General features: G+C 40.3%; 1 protein-coding gene across 4 annotated transcripts in view; it reads left to right on the forward strand.

Annotated features, from left to right (window-relative positions):
* The window catches only part of LOC142999399 (ecto-NOX disulfide-thiol exchanger 2-like), a 131,415-nt gene that overhangs the window by 15,574 nt on the left and 89,871 nt on the right, over positions 1–25,970 (forward strand). For 3 of the 4 annotated variants that reach the window (XM_076148938.1, XM_076148937.1, XM_076148939.1), the window contains one exon: positions 16,526–16,612. In XM_076148938.1, coding sequence (XP_076005053.1) covers positions 16,579–16,612 — 34 coding nt within the window. In that variant the 5' untranslated portion in view covers positions 16,526–16,578. Of the gene's footprint in view, positions 1–16,525; positions 16,613–24,893; positions 25,159–25,970 lie in introns of those variants that run through there. The other variant, XM_076148940.1, reaches the window with a different exon arrangement.

The following is a 25,970-nucleotide window of genomic DNA, read 5'->3' on the forward strand; positions in this document are numbered from 1 at the left end:
TCACCCATCTTTCCTTTCCTGTTACAGTAAAGCTGCCAGGAGTGGGATTTTGAGACAAGAGTAGTTTGAACAAACTTTGTAGCCTGTTTGTCTTTTATCTCATGCTGTCTTGATCCAGTGAAAAATTACAAGTTTGACAATGGTCAGGGCAACACTACTTTGAATCATGGACTTTTGAGGCGGCCCTGGTAAAGGAACTGGGTTATTGCAGCTGCCACTGAGAAATGTGTCATGGAAATACTTGAATATCTTTTATTATTGTTTGCAGCTTCACTGTGTTCGAGTTTAACACTTATAACTTTATGCAGCACGAGTGATATGTTTATTCAAAAAATAAATACTTTTTTGCTTTTATGTCTCACTAACTGGCTTTGCATCTTACCATCTGCGTGTAAAATTCAAACGGTTCTCGTCGCAGCAGTGTGACCAAGTTAATTCCCAAGCTCAATCAATGTTTTGAAGGGGAAAGTTTGGCAGCATTACAGTTAATTGCTTTACGTCAAATGCCAGCACTCGTCTCCTGTTCAACACCCACAATCAAGCTCATTAGTACAGGATTCAGCCTTGCTTGGCACTATCAGTAAATAGCAGGATTACATTTAAGCTGTTATTCATAAATACTCTAAATGTGAGCACGACTGTATTAAGCAGTGTGAATGCACCTTGTTGTCTTCCGGTGAAGTCATTTTTATATGTTCCTATATAACATTAGGTTATTGTCGTTTCTAGGCACAACATATTAATCCAGGCAAACCTTAGTGTGTGGTCCAACCCCTCACATGAGGCAGTCTGGGAAAACGTACGCAAAAGTGCAAGTAAGGGAGCAGTTAGCCGCAAACTCTGTGTGTCATTGCTCCTTGTTCTCTTGCTGCATTTTCAATATTTATCCCGTGATCTTACCCGGAGTGAAAAATGGACCAAATGGTCGAAAAAGCCCCAGTTCCCTTCCCCTTTTTCCAGTTGGCCTGTGGGTCAGTCATGCTTTCTGAGGCAGGAGACAGAAGCGTTTTAAAGCTTTCAGCCAAGCCGCACAGTGCAGTTATCTACAATAGAGCTCATTGTGTCTTTACTGCAACTCAGAATGATTTATGACACCTCGTGTAAAGAAATTGGGATCCTGGACTCTGATATTTTCGGTTCCTTATTATATTCTCATTATAATTTTACACATACTAGATTTACAAAGCGATAGTCAGTTGACAGAATAATGTCCTACTTTAATTTCCAGAATGCAATGAAATGGGTCGAAGTGTCAGTTATTTGGCCAGCAATAATGACATATCTGTTGCTGAAGGACCACAGACACTTGCCGGTGGAATGTTCATCAACCTCTTACTGGTTATTACTGAGAACAGCCATTTGACATTGGAGAGCAATCCAGATACTAATGTCTGAAATGGAGGGCATATTGCCTGTTATTGGGTTTCTAGTGCAGAAACTGTACAGACTGTCATGAAATGGTGTCAGTTTTTAATTTTGTCATTTTGACGGGACCATTTCCTGTGCTCCAAGTGCTTTCCAAGTGCTTAGTCACATTCTTTTTTACTACTGTTCATGTCCTGGCTGTTGTAGGTTTGCTGGAGTTGATGGTTAATATGAAACACCACCCACAACTGCAAGTATGACTTAATGTGTCACGACACTGTAGTGAAGCTGTGGTAGATAGTGATCAGTTAGAAAAAGTGCCCCTGGAACACACTTCTTCAGTACTGCAACAGTGTGAGGACCACTGGAGGCCAACAAAAAAAGACTTTCAGCTACTATGAGGGTACTCTTGAATTGAACTTTCAAAATAATCCGTACAACTCAAGATAATGCAGTAGTTTGGCCTGCGTATTAATTTCTTTGCATTGGTTTCCGTAGAAAGAGGTGCAACAGTGTCCTTGTAATCTACATACTTGCTACTCATCACTCAAAAAGGGGCAGAAATACCCCCTGTTAAACTTGCTGCAAGGTGATAAAAGCCATTTTGAAATGTTAGTTTCCATTCACAGTGCTGACATTGACTTAACACATATACGTTGTAACTTCACACTGCTTAGCTCCACCTGTTTGCCAAGCTCAGCGGAAGCTCTTTTTCACCTCTTTGCACAATAAACATCCGCACCAGATGTGGTTTCCAGGATTCTTAACACCAGTTGTTATGACAGCCAGTCACAAACAACATGTCAGCAGAGATAATCGAACTGTCTTTTTTTATAATTCACTCAGCCGTCTGTATTCTTAGACAAGATGTGGTGTTTATGTCTTTGTGGCAATCTACTTTGTACATTCAATCTGCATACCTGAGCTGCTATTTTCGTCACCATTGATGCAAGCAACCAACCGAGTGTCTGTTCGCTTGGATACACAGCATATAACTGCAGAGCATGATTACTGCGTGGATAAAGTCATGCAAATGACACAAATATGATTGCAAGTGGTGTGATATTGGTTTAATCTTGAATGTCACCCTGACTATCTGTTTCCACTGCAACAGCTTTGTCATGCTGCCAGCTAATTATAATATATTTGATTCATCTCTTCCTCCAAATGGGGTATTTTTCAAAAGAAGGCAGGGAATATAACATCTAACAAGACGAAACAGCTGTTGGAAGCACGCCGGCAAATTTGAAACAATTTAGTTGATGGCGATTTGGATCACCTTAACATTCAATGATTGATGAATGATTGCAGCTGGTAAGAATACACTATCCACCAAACATCACAACTCAGACTTTGCAGTGATGCTTTGGATCTTAGGTCTTTTAGGGTTTTAAAATGATAAAGGTTAAATTGGGCATTGGCCAGAGTAGACAAAGATGTACTGTTCCGCCTTATGAAACACAATGCACATTTGTCTTTGAAGAAACCTTTTTATTTTCCCAAATAACACCATTTTTGCAATGCAGCTTCCTCAGGCATCTGACTCCTACGAGCGTGCGGAGAGACAAAGACTGAATGGAAAGTTATTTTCAACAGCAATTATTTGTAATCATATAATGACATAATGGCATTATCGATTAAATGTGTTCTTTACAACAATTAATAATAACAGTTGATAATTGGCTAATCCTCAACAGCCCGACTGGATACCTGAACTTCTCAAAGTAGAGCAGACATTAGAGATTAAAAACCTTAGATTGGTATTTAGAAGGATATTGAACCACAGTAACAGAAGGGGATCAGACTCAAATTCAAATCCACTAGTGGAGACGACTGAAGTCTGAACTTTTGTATATAGTTTGAATCTGTATTTGCAGGTTATACCCCTTTCCAATGTTTACCCTTGGGACACAGTAGCATAGCAGTACAGTTTGGAACCTTCTTTCTTTCTTTCCATTCATGGTTTGCTGATAGCGCCGCCTTAGCCTGCCATAATCATATCGTCATTTTGAGCTGTATAATTTAGATAAGAATACATCTGTTTTTGTTTCAAGTGAAATTGTTCAGTTCATGACATGTTTGTACTACTCAAATCTGACTTGGAGCAACTGTAACGGTTACTTGATCTTGATGAAACGAGATAACGGTCTGATATGTAATTTCTCTTTGGTTCAAACTCTGTACCTTTATTGGATCTGTAAGACGCTGACACATTAATCTCTTTTGGTGACATGTTCATTACTGTGTAAGACACTTTCTGAAAGGGAATATTGGTGCTGCCAAATTCAACGCCTGTGTCGCTAATGGAAAAAAAAATAGAGGTCTTCGGGGGTTTTGACTTTAAGCAACTCATTGCCTGGTTTAATTGTACTGTGGTTCACTGTGAAACCATATTTTAAAAGGTTTGCAGAGCACATACAACATAACGCGTATTCATATTCATGCCCACTGTTAGTCATGAGCTACTAAATTAACTAAGCACTGTGTTGATTTGCTTTGTAAATTTCAGGGTCTCTTGTGACACCAATTCTGACAGCATGACAACATCAAGCTGTGACATGAGCGTAATCACAGTCTTGATTGCGGCTCTGTGCAATGTTCAACATATATAGGCCACAGTGTCATCCCCAGCCAGGATGAACATTTTAAATACATTTAGATATACATACTTAGACAAGTCTTAACCTTGACATACATGTAATTGCATTATGGAAATACCGGCCGTGTTTAAGCATGAATTTTCTCCTTCTACCCCCAGACATTGAGGAAATTCTCTCACATAGCAGGAATGAGGAGGCAGGGACTGTCATTAGTTCACTCTTCTGGGGGGTTCCAGGGGGAAAGAGGCTTGGCGGTCATCACAGTGTCCATTAGCTCTTTTTTTTTTTTCTTCACCCTGGGAATGTCACACAGAGATGCCTCCCTCTGGGGCTCTCTGTCTCTGCCTGTGGGCAGCCCTGGTGTAAATTATTGTCCCTGGTATAAATAGGCTGACAGTCTGGCAGGGCCAGGTGGTCTAATCTGTCCCGTTTCCTGACTCGCAGTGGTGTGGCGGATGTTTGCTCCCACATTAACAATGAGCTCAGTGCACACAGGTCAGCTTGCGACCCGTGTGCAAACCTTTACTATTCTGGTGTCCTGATGAATGTGTGGCCAAATACGGGACTTACTTTATCACCCTCTCAAACACAACACAAAAACCAATAGATCGTCTGAGATGCTACACATTTTATCCCCAACACAGACAGCTTTGGACCTAAAGTTTGAAAGTAAAGCAACTAGAACTGTCCAGAGTAGGAATTGTGTGGTGTCTTGAATGAGTTTTTTTCTCAGTACATATGAACGTATTCCTCTTGTTAAGTTATTGTTTGTTGTATTGTTTGAATGGATGTCCCAAAACCACTTTGGGTCTCCTTATTGAAGGACATTCAGGTCCCAAAACCACTTTGGGTCTCCTTATTGAAGGACCTTGTCAGTCCACAGTTTTGTGTAGTTTTCCACTTTTTGCCAAGCCCGACTGGGCATCTGTTCTCATGTCATTAAGAGATTTGTTTTTATTGCACTTCTCAGACACAAAAAATGCGAAGCTCTCTGCTTGTTAAAAGCAGTATTTCAGTCACGAGCTAAAATGCTTTTTTCAGTTTTTCATATTTCCTGTGCAATTGTAAATTACTCGTTCTTGGTGATGTTTCCTTATTTTGAAGAGGAGACACTTCATTCATTAGAATTCTGCACATTTAGTTATGACTGCATGTATCCAGTGTCTTGCCACTCGGAAACAATATGGAAGCGAAATATTCCGAATAACAATGTTTTCCCCCAGTGACAGGTTTGGAGCAGCAACCACAGCCATCATTACTGTGCCGTTACTTCAACCTTTATTGTTTTTCTTCCCTGGGTGCAGGCATCATCACACACTATTTTCCAAGCTTGACTTCTTCCTCTTTGCACTTTTTCTTTTCCTTTTTAGTTTTGCTGAAAATGTGTGATTGTAACTCAGCAGTATCATCTAGTTTGCTTTTTCAGCATGCTAGGATGATCAACATTTACAGGCGATACTTTACTTAACAACATTACCGGTGATTGAGCTTTCTGCAGTACAGATGTTGAATTGTGGTGACAAAACAATTCCGATTCAAATCAATGTTGTCATTTACCTATTTCCCCGCTGCATCTTAAGCCCTTTAAAAGCCATCCCTATCTAACTTTCCCCTTGTCTTCGTCTAGTTCCTGTGTTGCCTGTCTCCATCCCTCCTTTCATCACTTCCCCCCACCTTCAATCGTTTCCCGTCAGAGGTGCCAACATGTCACCAGCAGTGCTAAAGTCTAATGAGTATGGGAACATTTTCTGTGACACCTGCAGCAAACATGAAGCCCGCTGTGCTGCTGGGGGAACAGAGGGAGGTTTATCTGGGCAGGCAGGCCTTCGCTCCATCACCGTGCCAATAGAGACACCAGTGCAGAGCTCTGTGCTCTATAGCCAGATAAGACCCTCAGACAAAGACGCAGTGCAGCTACAATGAAGTGGATATGTGACTAATTACTCTTGACAGTTTGTTCCAGTTAAATTCTTTACTTTAAACATACTGTCAGGCAGACCTCATTTTAAAGATGGGGTTTTTTCCGTCTTGCAACTTTAGATAGACAATTGTAATGCAATTAAGCCATGATCCATATAATGAATAAAGCAGGATTTAGATTTTATTAGTGGGATTATGCTCCTCAGCCAGAGAACTGCAGGAAAGCTTCAGCACTCTTACAATAGAAATCATTGAACTCACATCTTCTTTGTTAAAGCCTGTACAAACGATGTGTGTGTGATCCATGTAGGCAGTGACGAAGCTCTTCTGTCAGACACCAAGGTCAAAAACAAAGTGCCATCACAACACGTAAAAATGTTTGTCAGCAGCCATGTCATTTATGCCTCAATGCATCAATGTACAGTATATTTATATATATATATATATATATATATATATATATATATATATATATATGCCCTGACAACTCATAATAGCCATATTACTGTGATCAATAATGGAGCTACTGATCTTGCCTCTAAATAAGAGGCTAATTCACAGTCCATTCATATTCTTGGCATTTTTCTCTACCGACAACGTTTAGTGGGTTGAGACACTTCATCTTAAGACTTTTACTGACGAGTTTTATAAATGTTTCCTCCCCGTTGAGATAAACGTCTTAAGGAGATGTGACTCTGTAATGCACACCATTTGAAATCTAGGAATAGGCCCAAGTGTGTTTTCTCACAAATGACTCAAAGTGAGTGCACTATTCACTATGCTACTTATGAAGGTAGAACGGTACTTGACTTTATGCTCTTAATGTTACCAGAGGTTTATTTTTTTTAATTTTTAGTTTATTGGCTTTTTAGCTTCATTCCCTGCTTCTTTCACACTAATGCAACGAGCTTGCATTAGGCGGTGTTTTCCCTCGGTCTTCTTTTTATCCTCAGGCTACGTTATTTGTTCTGAATCTGCACTGCATCTTCATAAGCCGCTGTGCAATTCCCACAGCTAGTGTTCTGGACCAGGGGAGCAGCTCCATGTTTGGCAAACTTAAATAACACAGTGCCACAAGGTGCCTGCGCCATCCAGTCTGTCACCATGAATATAAAGAGGAGGATTTATCTGAAAAGACTCAGATAGGACCAGGAATAAAGAAGATTAAAAACAGACAGCCCTGAGCAGAAGTATTTGCATCCTTTTTACTCCTTTCTCACACTTTCCTTCCATGAAGCCACAGCTTTTTATTATAGTGTGTCCTTTTTGTAATGTTGGCTTTGGACACTGCACTCAGTAGTAGGTTAAATTTTATGATTGCACCAAACCTTGGATCTAGTCCTTGCTCTGACACTGAATGAATAAGCCATTTAAGTGGGCGATTATTACGTAATGGGTTCAGACTTATTACAGGTTCACAATGTCAACTATGTCCAAGCATGAACAGAAGGAGCCATTCACTTGAAGAAAACTCATTTGACAAGGGTCACCTAATGCGACCGGAATCTTTCCGACAAGCAATAGGAGAAAATGGAGTCATTCGGCTGATTCAGTTTTTTTTGTGTGTTTTTGTTATTTATTGTGTGTGTCGGCATAAGTGTTTGTGCTTGTCTAGCAAGAAATTAACTTTGTCACAGTGGCCCCAGACAATAGCAGGCAGGAATTGCTGAGCCTAATGTTGCACTCTGGGAACAGTAAAGTCATTTCGCTCCAGCAGACCACTTAATAGCTTTGGCTGATGCAGAGTTTGGAAATCCATCAGTCAGCTGCACCAGACAAAGATGAGCAGTCTGCTGAGTGCCAAGCTTAGTTTGTGAGGAAACAGGTAGCAAGGCAATGGAGCTACTCTCATTATGAGCGCAAGTCCTATAAAGCCGTTTATAGCTCACCCATGCTGCACGATATTAGACCAATAACGCTTGATCCAACAAACGTGGGGTAGAGTGAATAAAAATGAGCATAGATATTCTTTCCTGTGTAGTGTGCCATGAAACATCCTTGTGAGAACACTTTACTAAGCGTTTGCACCTACAGTTTAGAAGTAAATTAGGAACTGCTTTACCTAGAAGATGTACACGGAGTTGGAGGTCCTTGTTCTCATTCTCATTATTGTGGATTATTCACCCAGGAGAAGGAGTTTTTAGTTCAGTACCAAAATGGCACCTGATGAAGAAAAAGCTCCCGCAGTGCAAAAAGGCTTTAATGAAGCTTGCTAAGAGCTCTGTGGATGCGGGCTGATTATGAATACAACAAGAAAATTTGTAAAAAATTTTATCTTTTTTAGGTCACTTTTTTATGTAAGTTGTAGCAGTCTGGAGATAGTGGGAGAACAAGTTCATAGGCTGAAACTTGGAAATGTTCTAACTTTTGTTACAAGAAAATATGTTCACTGTTCCCTGTTTTTACTTTTTAAAGAAATGTGAATTTTCATGTATTGCTATCCTATATTAACTCTTAATTCTGGTGCTGTCTCGCTGCCCTTCCACTATCATTAGTATCCAAAAATGTGCATAGTCAGGCCTCGGGTATGACGCTCCCTAAAGTTGTTATATATATCTTTTTCATATTTTATAACCAATTTTGAAATCACTGAAGCCCCCTTTACCTCTTAATTGGAATTCATTGTTCTTTCTTCCAAAGCATACTATACATTTTAAAGCTATTTCTCCCCTCCCAGGCAGCCATTAATATGTCATGAAAGTGTGGCATGAAAATCACTTTACAGAGTCTCGCCTTAGTTTAGTAATCGGCATACAAGTCACAATGTTGTAAATACATCCCTCAAATAACCCCATCTTCACACAGAATTTCTCTGATGCACTTCTTATTACCTCAGTTTGGCCCCATGTAGGCCGGCACCCGGGCAGACTAAGGATTACCTGTCAGTCTACCAGGCTTCCAGCTAACCTCGGTGTGAGCACGCTGATCTGACGGGTTAAGATTGCAGACACGTTACCACCAATGAAGCAAATGAGCTCAGGTAGCTCAATCAGCCTTGATAATGGCACCAGGCAATATGAGGGAATTGGTATTCATTGTGTCTTCTTCCGACAATGAATTATTTATGCCTTGCTTGAAGATTTGGTGAAGAGGGGGATGACTGCAGCGTGGTAAGAGGTGAGGAGAGTAAAAAAGAGCTTTGCCTTAATGTCAGAGCAGCAGTATTAAATAAATCGTACCAAAATAATTGCGATTGGGGCCGTGGGCCATCGCTTTTCAGTTCGCTGATCTCATCGGAATTCCAACTACATTGTAATTGTGCGAAGTGTTTTACACACAACCCTAAGTACAGTTTGAATTATTGCTAACGTTGGCAAAAAATACTGAACGCCTATCATGAAAGATTCAATAGATTCATAATTCCTCTTCTAATGACTTGCACTTTACCCCAAGTCTAAGAAATATGTCCTCTGTACTGTAAATCTTAACCCCAGCTTTTAAATGCTAGTTCAAAATGAGACGATAAGACTTTCATTTTGTGTGGTTATGAACAGTGGTGTGAAGGACACACTTTATCACGCTGTTTGATACTCGAATGAACTTGGGCTGTGGTTTTATTCCACTGTAGTGAATTCAGACGGTCTCTGAAAACACTTATGGAACAAATGAATGAGGATAATAGCATAGAACCTTCATGGGCTGTGTGCATCTTGTAAGTAACCCTGAAGTTTAATTGCGGACGTTTGCTGAACTGTTTCTCTCTGCTTCAACGCAGCTCATGCCTCCTATCGGAAGAGGCTTCAGTGTTGAGACAAGCTAATTAGCTGTTAAGGGTCCAGCAGAACAGACTCATCTGCTTTTCAATCAAAGGCTATTCACTCTGCTCTGACCCTGGAGAGTACACAGTTGACAAGATAAATGACACTGCCTCTTCTTAATGTGTACAGGGACAATGGAAAGTTTAATGTCATTATTAGGAATGGTGGAATTTTGAGGTTATTTTGTTGAGTAATCATAAAATAAATACTGTTCATTCAAGCAACTAAGAGCTTCAAATATTGTAAATCATTTATTGTGGTATACAAAGTATGAAAAGATGTAAGAATTATGCACAGCTCTTACACCTTTTATTTGTGGCGTAATTACTACTACTTTTATTTCACTTTCATGTAGATCAGGCAAACCGAACAGAATGAGAATATTCATAAATATGTAATCTGGCTGTAAGGCTCTACCTTTCCCTCTTTGTACTCAGCAAAAACAAGTATCAAAGGAAAATGAGAATTAATAACTGAAAAAATATCATCCGGCCTGTGGTTATTTTCTTTGGATTTTAAAAGCATCCCATGTAGAGTGTTTTAATACAGGGTGATATAAGGTAATTCCTCTGCCAGCTCAGTCAGTAGCTTTGTCCATTGAAGTATAATAAAATGGAAGCCAGGTGCTTTGGAGTTTGTTTCCAGGTCTCCAAAACCTTATTCAACCCCATTTACCAGAGCGACTGGAAGAGGGCTGTCGATAATGTGACTGTTTGGAATTGGATTTCCCGCAGATGGGCTATAATTTGGATTTCTTTATCGATTTGTCACAGAATTAAGCCTGGTAATAGCGATACCTCAGTTGATATGAATTTAATATTCTGGTCCCTGTGTCTTAGGTCTTAGCAGGAAGTCATAGATTAAGAGGTGAGTCTGTTCTTTGGAACAGCATTGGCCTCCTCCTCTCATCTTCCCCCAGCTTTCTCTGCCCTCCTACCTTCCTTCCCTGACGTAATTATATGTGACGGGGAGAGCTGAGCCCAATCTACCCCTTCACATGCAAGACTACATTTTGACTTTTATTTTCCAGGGGGTGGTTGACTCAACACCTCTGCTCTTTTCAACCATTTTCCTGCCACATATTCAGACTAAAGGGGTATCTTAAGTAGGGCTACTATTAACCCAATGTTCTAATACATAGTATATTGTCTTCATACTGAAAGACTGCCTCACTAAGAGTTTATTATTTTTCAGACCAGAAAGCCAAATCTTTTCCTAATTGCTAACTAAGATCTTAACAATGAAACTGCATTGGTCCTCTTTATTGTCATCTTTTAATTAATGTAATAAACTATTGGCAGACACCGAACACTGTCTCTGCTTCTCTATCTTTATTTTTTCCCTTTTTGAGTAGAAATTGGGCATCTTTTGGCAGTAGCGAGTTGTATCCTGGGCTGGAGCTCAATGTGTCCGTGAGTGTGAAAGAGAAAATGATTTCCCCAACCCCCTAGTTGGCCATGGATGCAACGAGAACACGTAGCTGTGCCCGTTAAACAACGCGAACTGGCTCCAGGCCCACTCATAAATAACCGAGCGAAAGGCTCTCCCAAGCCTGCCGTTATGGAACACTTCAGTCAATGAGGTCGTCTCCCATAACCACCATTGAGGCTGTCAGTTCCGCTGTCCTGTGACTCACAGGATGGCAGTGGTGTTTACAGATTATGAAAAGCAGCCGGGTTAGGTTCATTAATTTCTTTATTGGCGGTATTTTGATGCATGTTGGATGCTTTCCTTCTCTCCAAATTGCCCCCAGAGGAGCATCTCAGACAATGATCACGGCTAGATTCATGGTAACAGTATATATTTCTTTTTATTCCTGTCGAGTTAAATGATATTTCTGGCCTGTTAATTACCAGCACTTTCCGAACTGCATCTATTTTATTATTTTGTGTAGACAATAAAGTATCTTCGCTTGTGCAATACTTAATCAACAAAAAGCGACAGGCTTATGTGAGCTTTTCCCATAAACTTAAAATACAGTTTAATTTGTGCCTGAGGCTGCACACGTGTTATTGCTTTCCTCCCTTTGTCTCCTTTTTCTTGTTTCATGTCTTGGTGTGAGAGGAAATAGTGCTGGTCCTCTGGTTTTGCCACTCACGTAGAGAGCTTATAGCATGTCCGAATAGGAGATGCATCCATCTTGTGCCCAGTCGTTTCTCTTTGAACGTTATTTGGTGGGGAATAGTTGCTATATGCTCATTCCATTTGCCATTTTATTCCAGTTTACGTATTTCTAATCTTTTAAAAAAGAATCTTTATATGTGTAATGTTAAACTTGGACTTCAACGGCTACCCAATCGGCTGAAAAAAAGATTCACACCTGAACTCATATTTACACTGAATTACGCTGAATATTTCTCATATTTCATCATCCACTGGTAAATAATAGGATAAACAAATGGAATGTCAGTGGTTTTTGGCCTGCTTCAGTCTTTTGTGTATTCATTTTAAAAATGTTTTTATAAACATGTTTTGGCATCACGTCTTTCTGCATGGTGGTGCTGTCATCTCGCACACGTCTTGTTACTCTGTGTGTAGGAAACCTTGACAGACTGTCATCTCTTCAGCATGTCAGCATGAGGCATTAACAAACAAACGCTGCTCTGCGTGATTGCATGTGTGTGAAAGTGTGGGAACAGCTCCTGCTAGAATTATAGCACATCATTTACAGCTACTATTTCTTATATTTAAAGAGTCGAAAGCATCTCGATTTTTGGAATGTGAACTTGCATGAAGCCAGTCAATATTTACATTTTCCCAAATCCACTTCTGATATGTGACAATGAAATAATATTCTTAAAAACTGCTTTCTATAACCTGTTACACTTTCCAACAGTCGCTATATGGCAGCATTGAGGATATATGGACGATTTGCTCTTATCCTGAAAACAACATGCTGAATGTCTTCAAACTCACACAATAGAAGCAACGTAAACCTTTGTAAAAAGCTCGTAACATTTATTGACCTGGTCAGAATTATGAAGCATTTACACATAAGAGCTATGCAGAGGTTGCAGTGCTGTGTTATGTAGAAATGATTTTGGTTTTGGCGAGCCAAAAATGTATGTCATAACTCTTAAGCTTTCTATTTCCAGGCTTAGCAGTGTGTAGACACAAAATTGTGTTTATCATAACCCCCCTGACTTCTGGCTAGTGAAAATTAGAATTCCTCCCTCTCTATTACAAAGTTATATACCAGCAATTTTCATGCAGCAGCAAAATATCCTGTGAACGTGCATCTAAATTCAATGCAACAGTGGAGCCAGGCCACATAATTGTATGTATACATGATAGGGAAGGTATAGAAAAGAGTTCAACAGGGGGAAAAACGGGGAAACTAATATGTAACAGTCCAGTGATTACAGTGAAAATGACAGTAATGCAGTCCATTAACATACACATGAAGTTGCAATACCACATGTATGCGTCTGTGGATTAAAGCATCTGCCAAGAATAGATGTGAATGTTTTTCTGGCACCATTATGCGAATGGAATTGAAAATGGATTCTGTACTATGGCGTGATGTTTTAAAGGTGATTAATGCCGGAGCCAAGGGACAAAACAGACTGTTGCACAAAGTAAGGAAGAGAATCATGTTGTATTTTTATTCATTCTTCTGAGTACTTGAGCTTTTCTTCCTTCTCAAAAATAGGTCATGTTTGTGTTTGATATACGGTTGTGGCCGTACAGTATTTCTGTGGCTTTCAGACAATGTAAAAGCCTTGTCTGGCTTTAATGCTCCTGTTGAAGAGTGGAGGTGCTTTATCACAGAGATGAGCACGCAGGCTGAGGGACGGCTACAGGACAGTAGAGGAACGAGACAGTTGCTTGTGAAGTGCTGATCAGTTCTGGTGAAGTTAGAATGATTCATCCGATGTGGGGGAATTGCTGCAGAGGCTGAATTTGGTTGGTGCCCGCTGTTACCCTGCTGTGGCGAGCAAAGATGAATGGACCTGTCACAACTATTATGGGTTATCTCCCTCCTCCATCACCATACGGGCTGGTTGACTCTGATAATCCTCTCCTCACTGAGTGGCTCCTCTGATCCCTGCTAGACCCAGGTGTCTGGCCTCTGCGCTTTCATTCAGCATTCGTCAAGATGACTAATGCACTTCAATGTGTGTGAAAATACATATGGTGAGACGCACACATGCGCACATCAAACACATGGAACTCTTCAGTGAACCACAATAAATAGCTCTAAGGTGAAATCACAAGGGGATGTACAAGACAGATTAACATTTAATGATATTTCCTAGCAGTAGGACTGACGTTTCCATTTGCACTATTGATTTACCACTTAAACATGCACAATCACCAATAGGACTGTTGTGTACAATGCCCCTGAGACATTTTTACCGCTACAAAATGAGACCAATCATCAACCCTTAAATCGTTGTAAGTAACTTGTGTAGTTCTAACTAGTGGATCGACTGCTTTTCCCTCTGCCCTTTGAGCAACAATTGCTGTTCTCTGCATAAAAACACCCTCTAAAACACTCTCCCAGCGTTTGTCTACAATCTGAAGTCTTTTCAGCGGGTCTGCTGGATGTAAATCACAGTTTCAGTGAGTGATTTCAAGAAAATGGTGGGAACTTCCCACTCTACTGCATCATTCATAATTATTTGTCTTGACTTTTCTTCAACAAGTTTTTTTCATTAACAATAATAACGTTTTATAATCCTGAGTGGGTAGAAATGAAAAATGTTGGTAATAATAAATTTGATGGGAAAGTGGGTGGAAAGAGAGATGGATGCCATATGCTGAAGTCGTGCATGCAATTGCCCAAGAACTCCTCATGGAAAAAAGTCATATTTTTCCAAACTAAACCTGCTGTTATTGTCATATTTTCCTTCTTTTTTTTTTACAGGATCAAATGCCTGTTGGTACAAGTGCAACACATACTTTCAGCAATGCAGTGCAGTCAAAATGAGCTGCTGTTTGTTCTTCTCTGCTGTTTACCTATGGACTGTGCAGTAATGTGCAACACATTATGGTAACAGCAGGTCTGATTGTTTTGCAGTAGTCTGGCTGTAAACATTGTCTGATCCGGAGTTTAGCTGATGTAGTACTCTTCTATATTCTTCTGAGCATTCTCTGATCACATAATCTCAATTCAAGCTCAGGACAAAATACCAAAAAGTCTTGGTTCAGTGCTCTCCTTGGTAGTCGTTTATGCTCTTTTGGATTTTTACAACATTGTTCCAATAGGCAACAGTTGCAAACAGTTATGTCACGAGCCATCGTTGTTTTTATGGCAATAGTATTTTTTTATGGTGTGCTTTAAAGGCTTCTGGGGAAATATTAATTCTTTGAGAGCCCATATCTACCATGTCAGTCATTCAATCACTTTTAATTATTATCCTTGGCTTTCCATATTTGAATTGTGTGGATCAAAAGAAACAATACAGCATTCACAGTGAGTGAATGCACAATTGTTACATTATTGAATTTCATCTCGTTAAATAATTTTTTCAAGAGGTTGTACTAATGTCATCAGATTGTCTCTACTGAATTAATTTGTTTGTGTGTTAGTTAGAGGAGCCCCGTGTTGGATGACAGGATGACACATTAATGCTTTTAATTAGACCGTATACAATACAGAGAGGCTAATTGATAAGTTCAGAGCCTGACGCATAAAGAACTGAGCAAACATGGACACTCCCTTTGCTCTAGGTAACGATGCCATATCAGCTGTGGAGGATTTCATTTGGAGAACAATGAAAAAGAAATGTTTCACTGGGACTGAACGTAATTTTGTTATTGTTGGAGCTTAAGTTGAGATTGTCTTCAGCAGGGGCGGGCTGAATTTCATTAACACTTTTAATGGAAATCTACTGCTGGTGTAAGCCAATGTGCTAATTTTTTACTTAATCACTGTGATTGTGAGTGTTAAAATTTGCCTATTTTATTATCACAATTAAAACGGTGATAAAAAAAAAGTGATAGTTCCAACCCTCAGCAGTAGTGCCGAGTCGGGGAGTTTTTTTTCTGCTGACATGCAGAACTGACTCAAGCTTTTTATATTTTCGTCACATTGGTGCCATTTTACATTTTTTGAATCACATACTGAAAAGAACACCACTATGGAACACACATGGCACTGTATAATAACTGAAGGAATATATATGAACGTTACAATTAAACCACATACTTAGAAAATGTATTTTGCAAAGAAAGTTGTAACTTTTAACAATATGCTCTTATTTAATTGCAAAAGGTCAAGTATTGACACACAGATCTCATGAAACTATCTAAATAAGTCACTGAACCCAAGGTAAAATCCCATAGATGCATGATTTAGCTTTTGCTGCTTACGTTCTGCCAGCAGGAATGCAGAGGCTCTGAACAGACTGGAGTGAGGTTTGGGGATCACTGTGACCTTCTCAGTGGCCTGAGAGTGTGTTGGCATAGCATGACTGATGCAGATTGTCATAGCTGGAGAAAGCCAATTACTCTGATCATCACGGCACCCTCAGGGCCCTTCTCGGTGGAATGAAATGCACTATAGAATTCAGTGCTCATCTCTCTGGCTGTGTTTTGTATTTCCTCTATGCTGATCCCCCAGTTTAAGTGTTAATAATGCAGTCAATGGGACCCTCCCGAGCCTCAGAGCCCTCTCTGGCTCAGATGAGCGTCGGCTCCACAAAGCTGGGAGGTTGTGTCTCTTGGAGAAGAAGATGAATTTTATTCTCCTTTGTTTGTCTTCTCCCCCATTCAAGACAAAGCCCTTTTATTGTGGGCCATCTGAACTGCCTCTGTTGCTGTGTGTCCTTGAACAGCTACAGAAAGGATACATTGGGGTTGAGTAGCTGTGGCTTTTTTTCATGAATAGAGGAAACACTGACTGATCTTGTACTCGGTGTTGTTTTTCTGCCACAGATTTGCGGGAGGACCAGAGAAGCTGAGATCACATGTGACACTGCATCCCTAGTATGTACAACGACTACCGATCAAGCAGAGCCACAGGTAAGAGGCTTGATTGTGTGTTGGCATATGCCCCATTATATTCTATACTAAGTAGACCTTTCAGGACAAGACAGTAGCTACATTCAAATAGACATGGGTAGTCCAGTGTTTTAATCACTTACATTACATTGAAGTCGTGTTACATTACATACACTATCCACCAATCAGTAGAGATTACGGTTTATGCCACACATGGGCACAGCAAGTATGTTTCAGAAAGTGGCACAAATTGTCGCGACACCTCCGATAACACCAGACTGGTTGTAACTATAACATGGCTGGTTGCATCTCTGCTCAAGCTATTCAGTTTTTGATCTGTAGTTGTTTTGTTTTAAGTACTTGGTCCTTTAGGTTTACTTCTACAGTGCCTGAAGTAGTTATTCAAGTGACAGATGGCGTGTCACAAAACAAAGAAGGTTTGTTGACAACAGATTTACTTCACACACTTGATACCACAGTCACTGCCGCTATAAAGGTCTTTTCGTCTTCTTCTCTTCTTTCAAAACCTCTTCTCATCTGCAACAACTTACCAAGTTGCTGCATGGTCTCACAGTCTTTTATCAGGCTTATGTTTTTTCATGTTCACTTTGTTTTTTTTCTTTGCACATCTCAGTCTGTCATCTTTATTATTAGCGTCAATGCTTTGATCCAGACTGTCATAATCTCATTAACGCTTACAAATATGATTCATATGCAGCTCAAGAGTGGATAAAGAGCAGTGTCACACACTGTCATATAAATGACATGAAAGCTCATTTAATCTGGCAAGCAAAAATACGCAAATATAATGTAATATATAAATTGATGGTGCAAATACATGTGGCATTATTAATACCTCCAAATCTGTGTAGTTATCATGATAAGGACATTTCTGCATGAATGCCATGGCCTCTTAGATGGAAACAGAGAGCACAGCATTGAAGTGTGTGAATTATTTACAAGGTTATTAAGGGCAGTGGCAATGCAATATGACATAGCAGTTCAAACGTGTTACTTGAACTGAAAAATGGAAAATGTTAAGATCAGTCCAAATCTGAGGGATTACACAGCTGCAGCTTTAGTTGTTTAGTGCCATCGTCAATATGCTTAAACAGTCCAAACCCACTACAAGAAACACTCGCTGATGGGAATGTTTGGTTTTCGCTACTGCTACTGGAAGAAAGGGGCCAGTAAAGGGAAAACTAGTAATAGCCCCCATTAAATGGACAATTTGCTGATAGGTAGCCATTCTTAGAAATACATTTGCAAATCAATAGGGCCTCTGGAGGTGTTATTACTGTATTTTCAAACACAAGGGAGGCTACAGTGGCTTATGATATAAATAGGATGGAATAAGAAACGGATAGACTGCATAAAATAAAGCAGACAGTGGAAAAGGGAGAGTGAAAGCCACATTTCTTACAGGGCTTCGGCCCGACAAGTGTGTCCTTTCCTATTACTCTCACACTGTGCAATATGCAGGTCAGTCGGGTGGTAATGAATGTCCTGTCTGATGTTTGGCCTTTCCTCCCTTGCTCCAACTCCTCTGGTCTGCTTTCTCTTGTACTTTCCTCTGTCCCGTCTTTCCCTTTTCTGTCTCTTGCCCTGCATGTTTTGCCACTTTATTTTGCCTTAAGTAGGTGTAATAATCCAGCCAATTCTGCCTTCTCCATTAAATGAGCACTGGGCTCTTAAAAGTAGTCTCAGGTCAGTCTGTGAGCTAATTAAGGTGCCTGGTTTCCCTTTCTTTTGACTGTGCGCTTACTCACTGTGGCAACTAATTTAGTTGCATTTGTGTGAACAAAAAGACACATTTGGTTCAGTCGCTTTAGACTCCACTTTCTGCATTGAATTGTCGGTCACTTGAACAGCCCTGTGGCAAAGCAAATATAGCCAGTTACACTGTAGTATGTGGCTGGCAGTCTGTTTACTTTCTCTTTGTCTTGTATCACTTCTTATGAATTTAGTTCGTTCTGGAAAGTAGTTGAATATGTACCAGAAAATTGTATGACTCAGTTTGTAACAGCAGGATGTCTGAGGTCAGCTCTTGTTTTTGATTTATTTGTGTTTGTAGCAAAGATTTTTTTTTTCAAATGAAAAGAATAAATCTCTTTGCTAGAGCATCAAATTACTGTTGGGATTCCATCAAAGTCTTAGAAGAAATAGGATGACTTGCTGATAATTATGCGTAAAGTAAATTTGATTAAAATGTTAGGAGACGGAGAGGGACACGAGTGATGTGGGAATTGCCACCACATCTGTTGTTGGCAACTCACGATGAACAATGGGCATGAGTCACTGTCTGAATGATTGTGTTTGAAGTATGTTTCTAGACTCTTGTTTGGCCACTTTCCTACTTTGACAAACATAAGCAATGACAGGTACTTCGACACTCCAATTGGTTACGTGTTTCACAACTTTTGACTTCAAAGGATAGATGACAGATGCTACATTTTCCCTTTTATTCATTTTTAGACAGTTTGGATAAACTTGGAAGATTAAACCATTTCACCACATCTTGTCGGCAGAAATAAGAATCTGACCTACAGCATCTTTCAAGATACTGTAGGTCTAATCAGCTGCATTTGAGCTGATTTCATGCTGCAGCCAATGTGCTTCTCTAGAGGCTTAAAAAATAGAGAAAAGCCCTTTTGAGATTTATGGGATCTGTCTCAGCAATTTGTTTTGTAACTTCTCAAAACGAACAATCGGACCGTCATGCCAGCTTTCTGCAGCCATCACACAGGCATGCATAGGTGTGAAAATGGGAAAAGTGGAATGTGCCCCTCAAATTCTTTTCTCCTCATTCCTCACACTCTCTGTCTGTGTTCACCCCTGAATTGCACTAATCTCCCCTGTGTTGGCAGCAGTGGAGGTGGTCTGTTTTCAGACAGGAAACAGGAGGAGAGCGAGCCAAATTGAGATCAATGTCTCAACAACGGCTGGGGGACAGATATAAGCTGATAAACTGACTCCCCAACATCTCCACCGCAAGTTTTTGAATTACAGTGGCACAGCTGGTATTCAACATGCGCCATGACATGTGGCTGCCTTTAAGTGGAATATTAGATTGTCTGGAGTGTGTTCATTGATGTCTTGCACCAGCAATTTCTGCCACTTTTTAATTTCGCCCCTCACTATAACTACATTTTCAGTACAGGTCTTGATGTCCAGGGCTTTAGTTTCAAAGACTGAAGTAAACAAAGCATCACACTTGATGTAAATAAGACAGAAAATAATTATTCAAATCTTTCAAATGACTTAATTATATTTTCATGCCAACAAGATGGATTAGAGCTCCTTTTGCAGTGATTGCTGCTATGTCAGTCATATGCAGACAAAATTGAACAGTGTCACATTTGTTGACACGTAAGACACAATTGCTGGGAAATTCAGTTGCACTGAGAGGTATTGGATACTTTTCAGGATTTATTTCTACGTAATATGAATGTGGACTGAAAGGAAAGTATCAGATTCCTTGTGTTTTCCATGTATTTTTACTCCATGTGTTTTTTCGATAGCCACTTCCAATCAGAATAAGGTCACTTGTACTAATGCAGAACATGTGATCCAGCTTCTTGGCCCGCATCTACAACTTGGGTTTTTTAAAGGTTGGACAAGACATTGACCTTTGTTCTGAAGGAACATATTTTCACCATTAGAGTCTTACTTTTACAGCTGTTTTTACTTATATAATCATCATGCAATAAAAGTGTGCAAGGTGACCAGGCTGGAACAGTTGAAACGGAAGGATACAGATTCAGTAGATAGAATTTCACACTTAGCTCCGGGGGGTTTTGTTATCCCAAATTTTCTACCATGATTTCTAGTGGACCTTTTGGCTGGAGCTAGAGGTGTGACTACAAGACATTACGCCTGTGTTAATGTTAGCCATGGGACAATGTAAGGCTGATGGCAATTGGTTACAGGTTTTGCAAGAAGCATGCCACGCAACCCAGCTGCCAAAGTGCATTACAGTGCCCACATGCTCTCATAAAGACTTTTTGCTTGAATCAGAGGGCTTGCAGCAGTTTAATGTTGTGCGATAATATTGCAGACCAAACAAACGTGATTTTTCATCACCCCTACTTGTGGTTACATTTGTAGCAATACATATGAGTGGTATTTGACTCAAGTGATCCTCGGGATGTGAATGATGGCAGAGCAGACTGTGATGTTAACAACATTTAAATGGCGCAGAGGGGTTAATAGTTAATTCTGCACTCGGTTTGAGACCCATTTACATCAACATTCATGCTGAGGAGAATATTCTGTGGAGTGGGCAATGGCCGTCTTAAATTTAGACTAAACCATTTGCCAAATGAGATTTAGAACCATCAAGGCACCAAGCCTCACATCAGGAAAACTGTAGCATGTAGAATTCTGCAATGCAAAACACATCACACTACTATATATGTATGTCACCCTCAGATGCCTCCCCATGCCATTTAATCAATCTGTATAAGAATACACCAGTATGTGGAATGGGCATCTCTTTTAATGAGGTGTGACTTTAGCTGGGGAGTCACCTCAACCTTTCCTGTCCAAATGATCACCTGCTAACCATCAGTCAACTCAGGGAACTTAAGCTAAATAGGGGGGAGAAGAAAAGTAATTAGAAAGGGAAGAATTAAGGAAGACAGCGGTCAAAGATAAGAAGCAACAACCCAAAAGACAGAGGTGTCTGCCTTCTTCAGGACTGCAGACTATGCAAGCTCTCTTATAGAGGGCAGGGGAGTTAATAACATTTTTCACTCGTGCCTCAGCTACAAACACAGCATTCATTGATTTCAAAATGGATGACACCAAATACCACCGCATTCATTTTAACTGACAGCGTTTCCGCTGAGCAGAACCTTTTCAAATACCATCCTCTCTCTGTATGGAAAGGCCTTATGGAGCTGCTATGAGCCCAATTGTTTAACTGGAAAGGCCACAGCTTGTAGCATGTTGTACTGTCATTAAGTAAAAACAATAGTGTTGGATGTGGTTAATTGCTAATGAGATGCAGGCAATCAGTACCAAAATCTCATTGGACAAAAATGTATACATCTGTTAAGTGTACAGGGAAGTAATGAGTGCAAATCAGAAATGCAGATGTCTTTTTCTCTCAACGGAACATGTTAAGCTTTTTCTTGTTTTCCCTCATTTTAGTTTTAAGTTCAATGTACAAAAGAGTATGTGTTGAACGTTGTTAAAACAGAAAAACTACAGATTCAGGCATCCAAAAGACAAATCCATTGGTCTTGAATTGCCCCAAAACAAGTTTATTGCAGCATGTATGTCTGTCTTTATGATACGTGCCCTTTAATACACAGTACACCCATGATGTCAAGGTGTTCACATAGTGCAGCTTTCATTTATGATGCAAATAAATCAAAACAAATCCGTTGAGCCTGATTTAATATTTAAATGGATAAGGAGAGGAGCTGAACAATATCCATTTTCCATCTACTAGTCATGATGACTGACTTGGGGAAGAATCTTTATTTTCTCTGACACCTTTATAACGCTTTCTCTAAAATGTTGAAACGGTAGAAAGCAATAAAATATTCACTTCACTTCCAAGTCAGCCAGTTTATGTGACGAAAGAAGCTGTAATGTTACTAATTCATAAGTTCCCATACAAATCATGGAAGCACTTTGAGGCTGCTTTGATCTGCAGAGACACAGAGTCAGATTAGAGTTTGATTTGGATGTTTTGCTACACTATGTAGGCCACAGAAAGAACACCATTGTTATAAAAAAAATAAAAAACCCAAGAGAACCAACAAACATCTTTCCTTAGGGACACAGAAATTGAATGATTGCATGCACTGGCTGTTATTCATTACCATTGGCTGACATGGGTAATTGAATTCTGCCTGTAAAGTCTTTTGTTTGTTTGTCCTTTGTGGTAAAAACATGGACGATGTGAAAAACAGTGGGTTGCTTTAGGTTTTTATAACTTTAAACGTAGATGATGAATAACATATACAGTAACTCTGACTAATAATCTTAAATTTTGCATCCATTGATGTCCGCATATAGAATATAATGCACTTCATCCAGAAAGCGGTCAAAAACAGATGCCTGTGTTAATTTGTCATCAAGTTCAATTCACAGTTTGGGTTAATTACATGAAAACAGGGTAAATACTCCTTGATTTGTTCCAGAACAGTCCATCAATCTAACCAGTTTTATCGTATGGTGTAAAAACGAGAGGAGTCACTTTTAAGAAGTAACCAATACCACAGGCTTGTGCTTTGATGTAACAATCACTGTCAGAGAGAGTGATGTTCTTATCTTGGCATTTTAAAGTCTTGTCACATTTATCATTGCTTCAACACAGGAGCATATCCCTGTATATCCCCTCTGTATCCGCCATATTCCTGTAGGAGTTAAGTAAAACCTAAAAGGAGCTTTTTAGCCTAGTTCCAATGTAGTCACACGTTCATTTCTAGGTCCCAGTCGGCCTTTACACTGCACGTCATCTTTTAGTTTGCATTGTTTTGACATCATCAATTGTGGCTGACTGTCAACAATTCCGCCTTCTGTTTCCAGCAAATAACTGCATATTGAACAAACCATATTGTTTGATAAGGAACTAACACAATTTGTTCCTCTACATCAATCATGGAGCTGTTGGGAGAGTCACTACTGACATTTACAAAAACAGATGGAAGACACACTGCTGTAAGTTACTGTTCTAAGTCTAATGTCGCCTCTGTAGCAGAACAGTGCGAACAGTTTTGAGTTAAGGAAAACATGTACTGGCACTCTCGCCTTTTGTAAACACCTTAAATAACCTGTGAAATTATGTTGGAATGGCAGTGGAGGCGGTCTTAATGGAAGGGGAAAGTTGAAAATAATGTGAACCAGTAGACTTCTTTTTACAAAGTGTTCAAAGCTGTTCAATGTACACTCTGCAACCTCAATTTTGCCTGTATGTATGTGTGTATTTGTGTCTTTGTATGACTATCGCCCTTTCCTTTAAGCCCACATTTGGTAGATGTATGTTCTCATCATCTAGAGTTGTACGTTGCATCTTTATAACAGCCAGTCATATTATCTGTGCTTTACCCTCCATAAGAAATACATGTTCTAGAAAAGGGGATAAATCTTCTCATGAAAAAGAATTGCAAACATGTCAAATAAGATGTTCTCTGAGATAACACACTGCCAACCATGGCTGGTGGTACACCCAATGCGGTTACCTGTCGACGCTGAATTATAATGCAGAGCTGTGATAACCCTGGTACACACACGCACACACATGCACATATTTCTCACACAGCTTGTCTAATTATAAAAAACATAATACTGTTCACTCAGCCATTTTACCTGTCATTCATATTAGGGTTCACACTGACATTTCCACACACACATCTAGGTGGAATTGAACTGATCAGTAGCAGCCACTGACAAAAAAAATACACAATGTGTGATAAAGTAGAAACCTTGCTTGCAGGTTTGAAAATATAAAGGGGGCTTGATCGGATTTATTGACCCTTGAGGGTAATTAATCTTGTGCTCAGTGCTGTTGCATAAACATGAACATGTTGTCCACGCATGCCTACACAATAAGAGGATTACACTCCATTAAAATCATTCCTGATCAACCCCTGATAAAGTCTTGATATCTGAGATATTGCACACACTCTTCTCTGCCTCCTCCCCCCCTGTGGTCTCACACTCAGTCTCCTGTTTAAAGTGTGAACAGAAAACGAAAGAGGAGAAGATGAATGCAGGCACTGTAGTTCAAAACGTGCAAACACACTCTGACCCTCAGACATACAGTACGTTTTTACTAAATGGCTAAATTTGAGTCAACAGCGAGTAAAAAGACTGGTTCTGATCTCCAGAAAGGGCAGGCCCTCCACAAATGAATGTCTTATCCACATAGTACAGTTCCCGAGTCATTTGGAAGGCAGGAAAGCCTCTCCACGCTATAATCACGCTGCTGGACTGGACATTACTTTGCTTCTCCTCCTCCAGCTGGCAACCGGCAGAATGACACCTTCTTAAAAGAACCAGCTCCGTGGGAAGTTTTGGGCGATTTCACTTGTTTATTTTTGTAATTATTATAGTTGGCTGACATACGTGGAACACACTGCTGTAAGAAAAATCAGATGCACGGCACGATTTTTGTTGCGTTGGAACGGAGATGGTGACATCGCGTTCGGGCGATTCCGGCACCACTACACCATCCAGCCTTGACCGCTCGGACTCGGACTCGCCTTTTTGACGCTGGAGTTAGCCGGTTAATTGTTGCAGCCCACCGTCGCACCGACACCCTCCCTCCCCCTCTTTCTCTCCCTCTCTCTCGGGCAAACGAGCGAGCGTGTAGTCGGCTCAGCTGTGGACCGGTCACGTCGGGAGGGCGGGCTCGTTCGCTGTAGCTAAAAGGTCCCGCTTCGCCTGGCTGCTCTCATTGCAGTCCAGTCTGCCGAGCGGAGCGGACCGACTGAGGGGACGAGCCCGGGCTCCAGTCAAGGATTTTACGCCGCACGCTTCGTCCTACAGCGTTGGACCGGCCGTAAACGCACCTCGCCTTGTTTGGACCATGTTTCTCTTGCAGTACACAGGTACACATTCCAAGTTTTTAAAATGCTGCGTGCACCGTGTATCGCTTCTCTCCGGTACGAGACGTTTGCCAGCACTGTATATCCATACTTATTTGACTGCGGGCTTCACTATATCATTGACTGTCAGTTGCTTTGCAGGAGCTTTCTTTCCACATTTGGCGGCTCATACGTGCTGTTGTGTATTTGAAGTTATCAGGGCGAAGATGTGAGATTTCCTCGCCGGGTTTAATCTCTAATTGTCGGGCGTAGACCAGCTGTTGAGACCGCATAAGAGCGCCGCTGCCTTTTTCCTCTCTTTGTGTTTTCACTTGTCTTGGCATGTGATGTGCTTTTGTGTGTGCTTTGTGATGAGGATCGACTATTTACCATCAACACATTTAGATTTATTTATCTTTACGGAATTCTTACGCTGCATTATGCAGTCGCTGCAGCTGTTTGTGTGCGAAGTTTTCAGGATGATTTAATAGCCGATCGCACTAAATCCATTTTTCAGATGCTGTTCAATCCAGCTGCTGTTACACTATGCAAGGCAGCATTATATAGATCCGGGTGAGTCATATTGTGTGTAGCCCATAGGGCCATCATGTTGGAGCTTGTGAGTTTTGTCTTTTTATATACAGTACAAGTTGTCAGATGCAGCTATTCAGATTTCTGTGCCATTTGTTCCCACATGAAAAGGCTCAATTCTAAGTGGGACATTTTCTCTGCACTCACAGGAGCTGATTAAGTAGGGATGCTATTTGAACTCTTGTGTTAACCTGCTTACTCTGCTTTGTTCTGCCACCTTCCTCTCCAGTGTGCCTCTGTTTATA

Source organism: Genypterus blacodes, unplaced genomic scaffold, assembly GCF_046128005.1.
Source record: "Genypterus blacodes isolate CSIRO-AG114 ecotype Tasmania unplaced genomic scaffold, CSIRO-AGI_Gbla_v1 ptg000044l_1, whole genome shotgun sequence".
Classification (NCBI taxonomy): domain Eukaryota; kingdom Metazoa; phylum Chordata; class Actinopteri; order Ophidiiformes; family Ophidiidae; genus Genypterus; species Genypterus blacodes.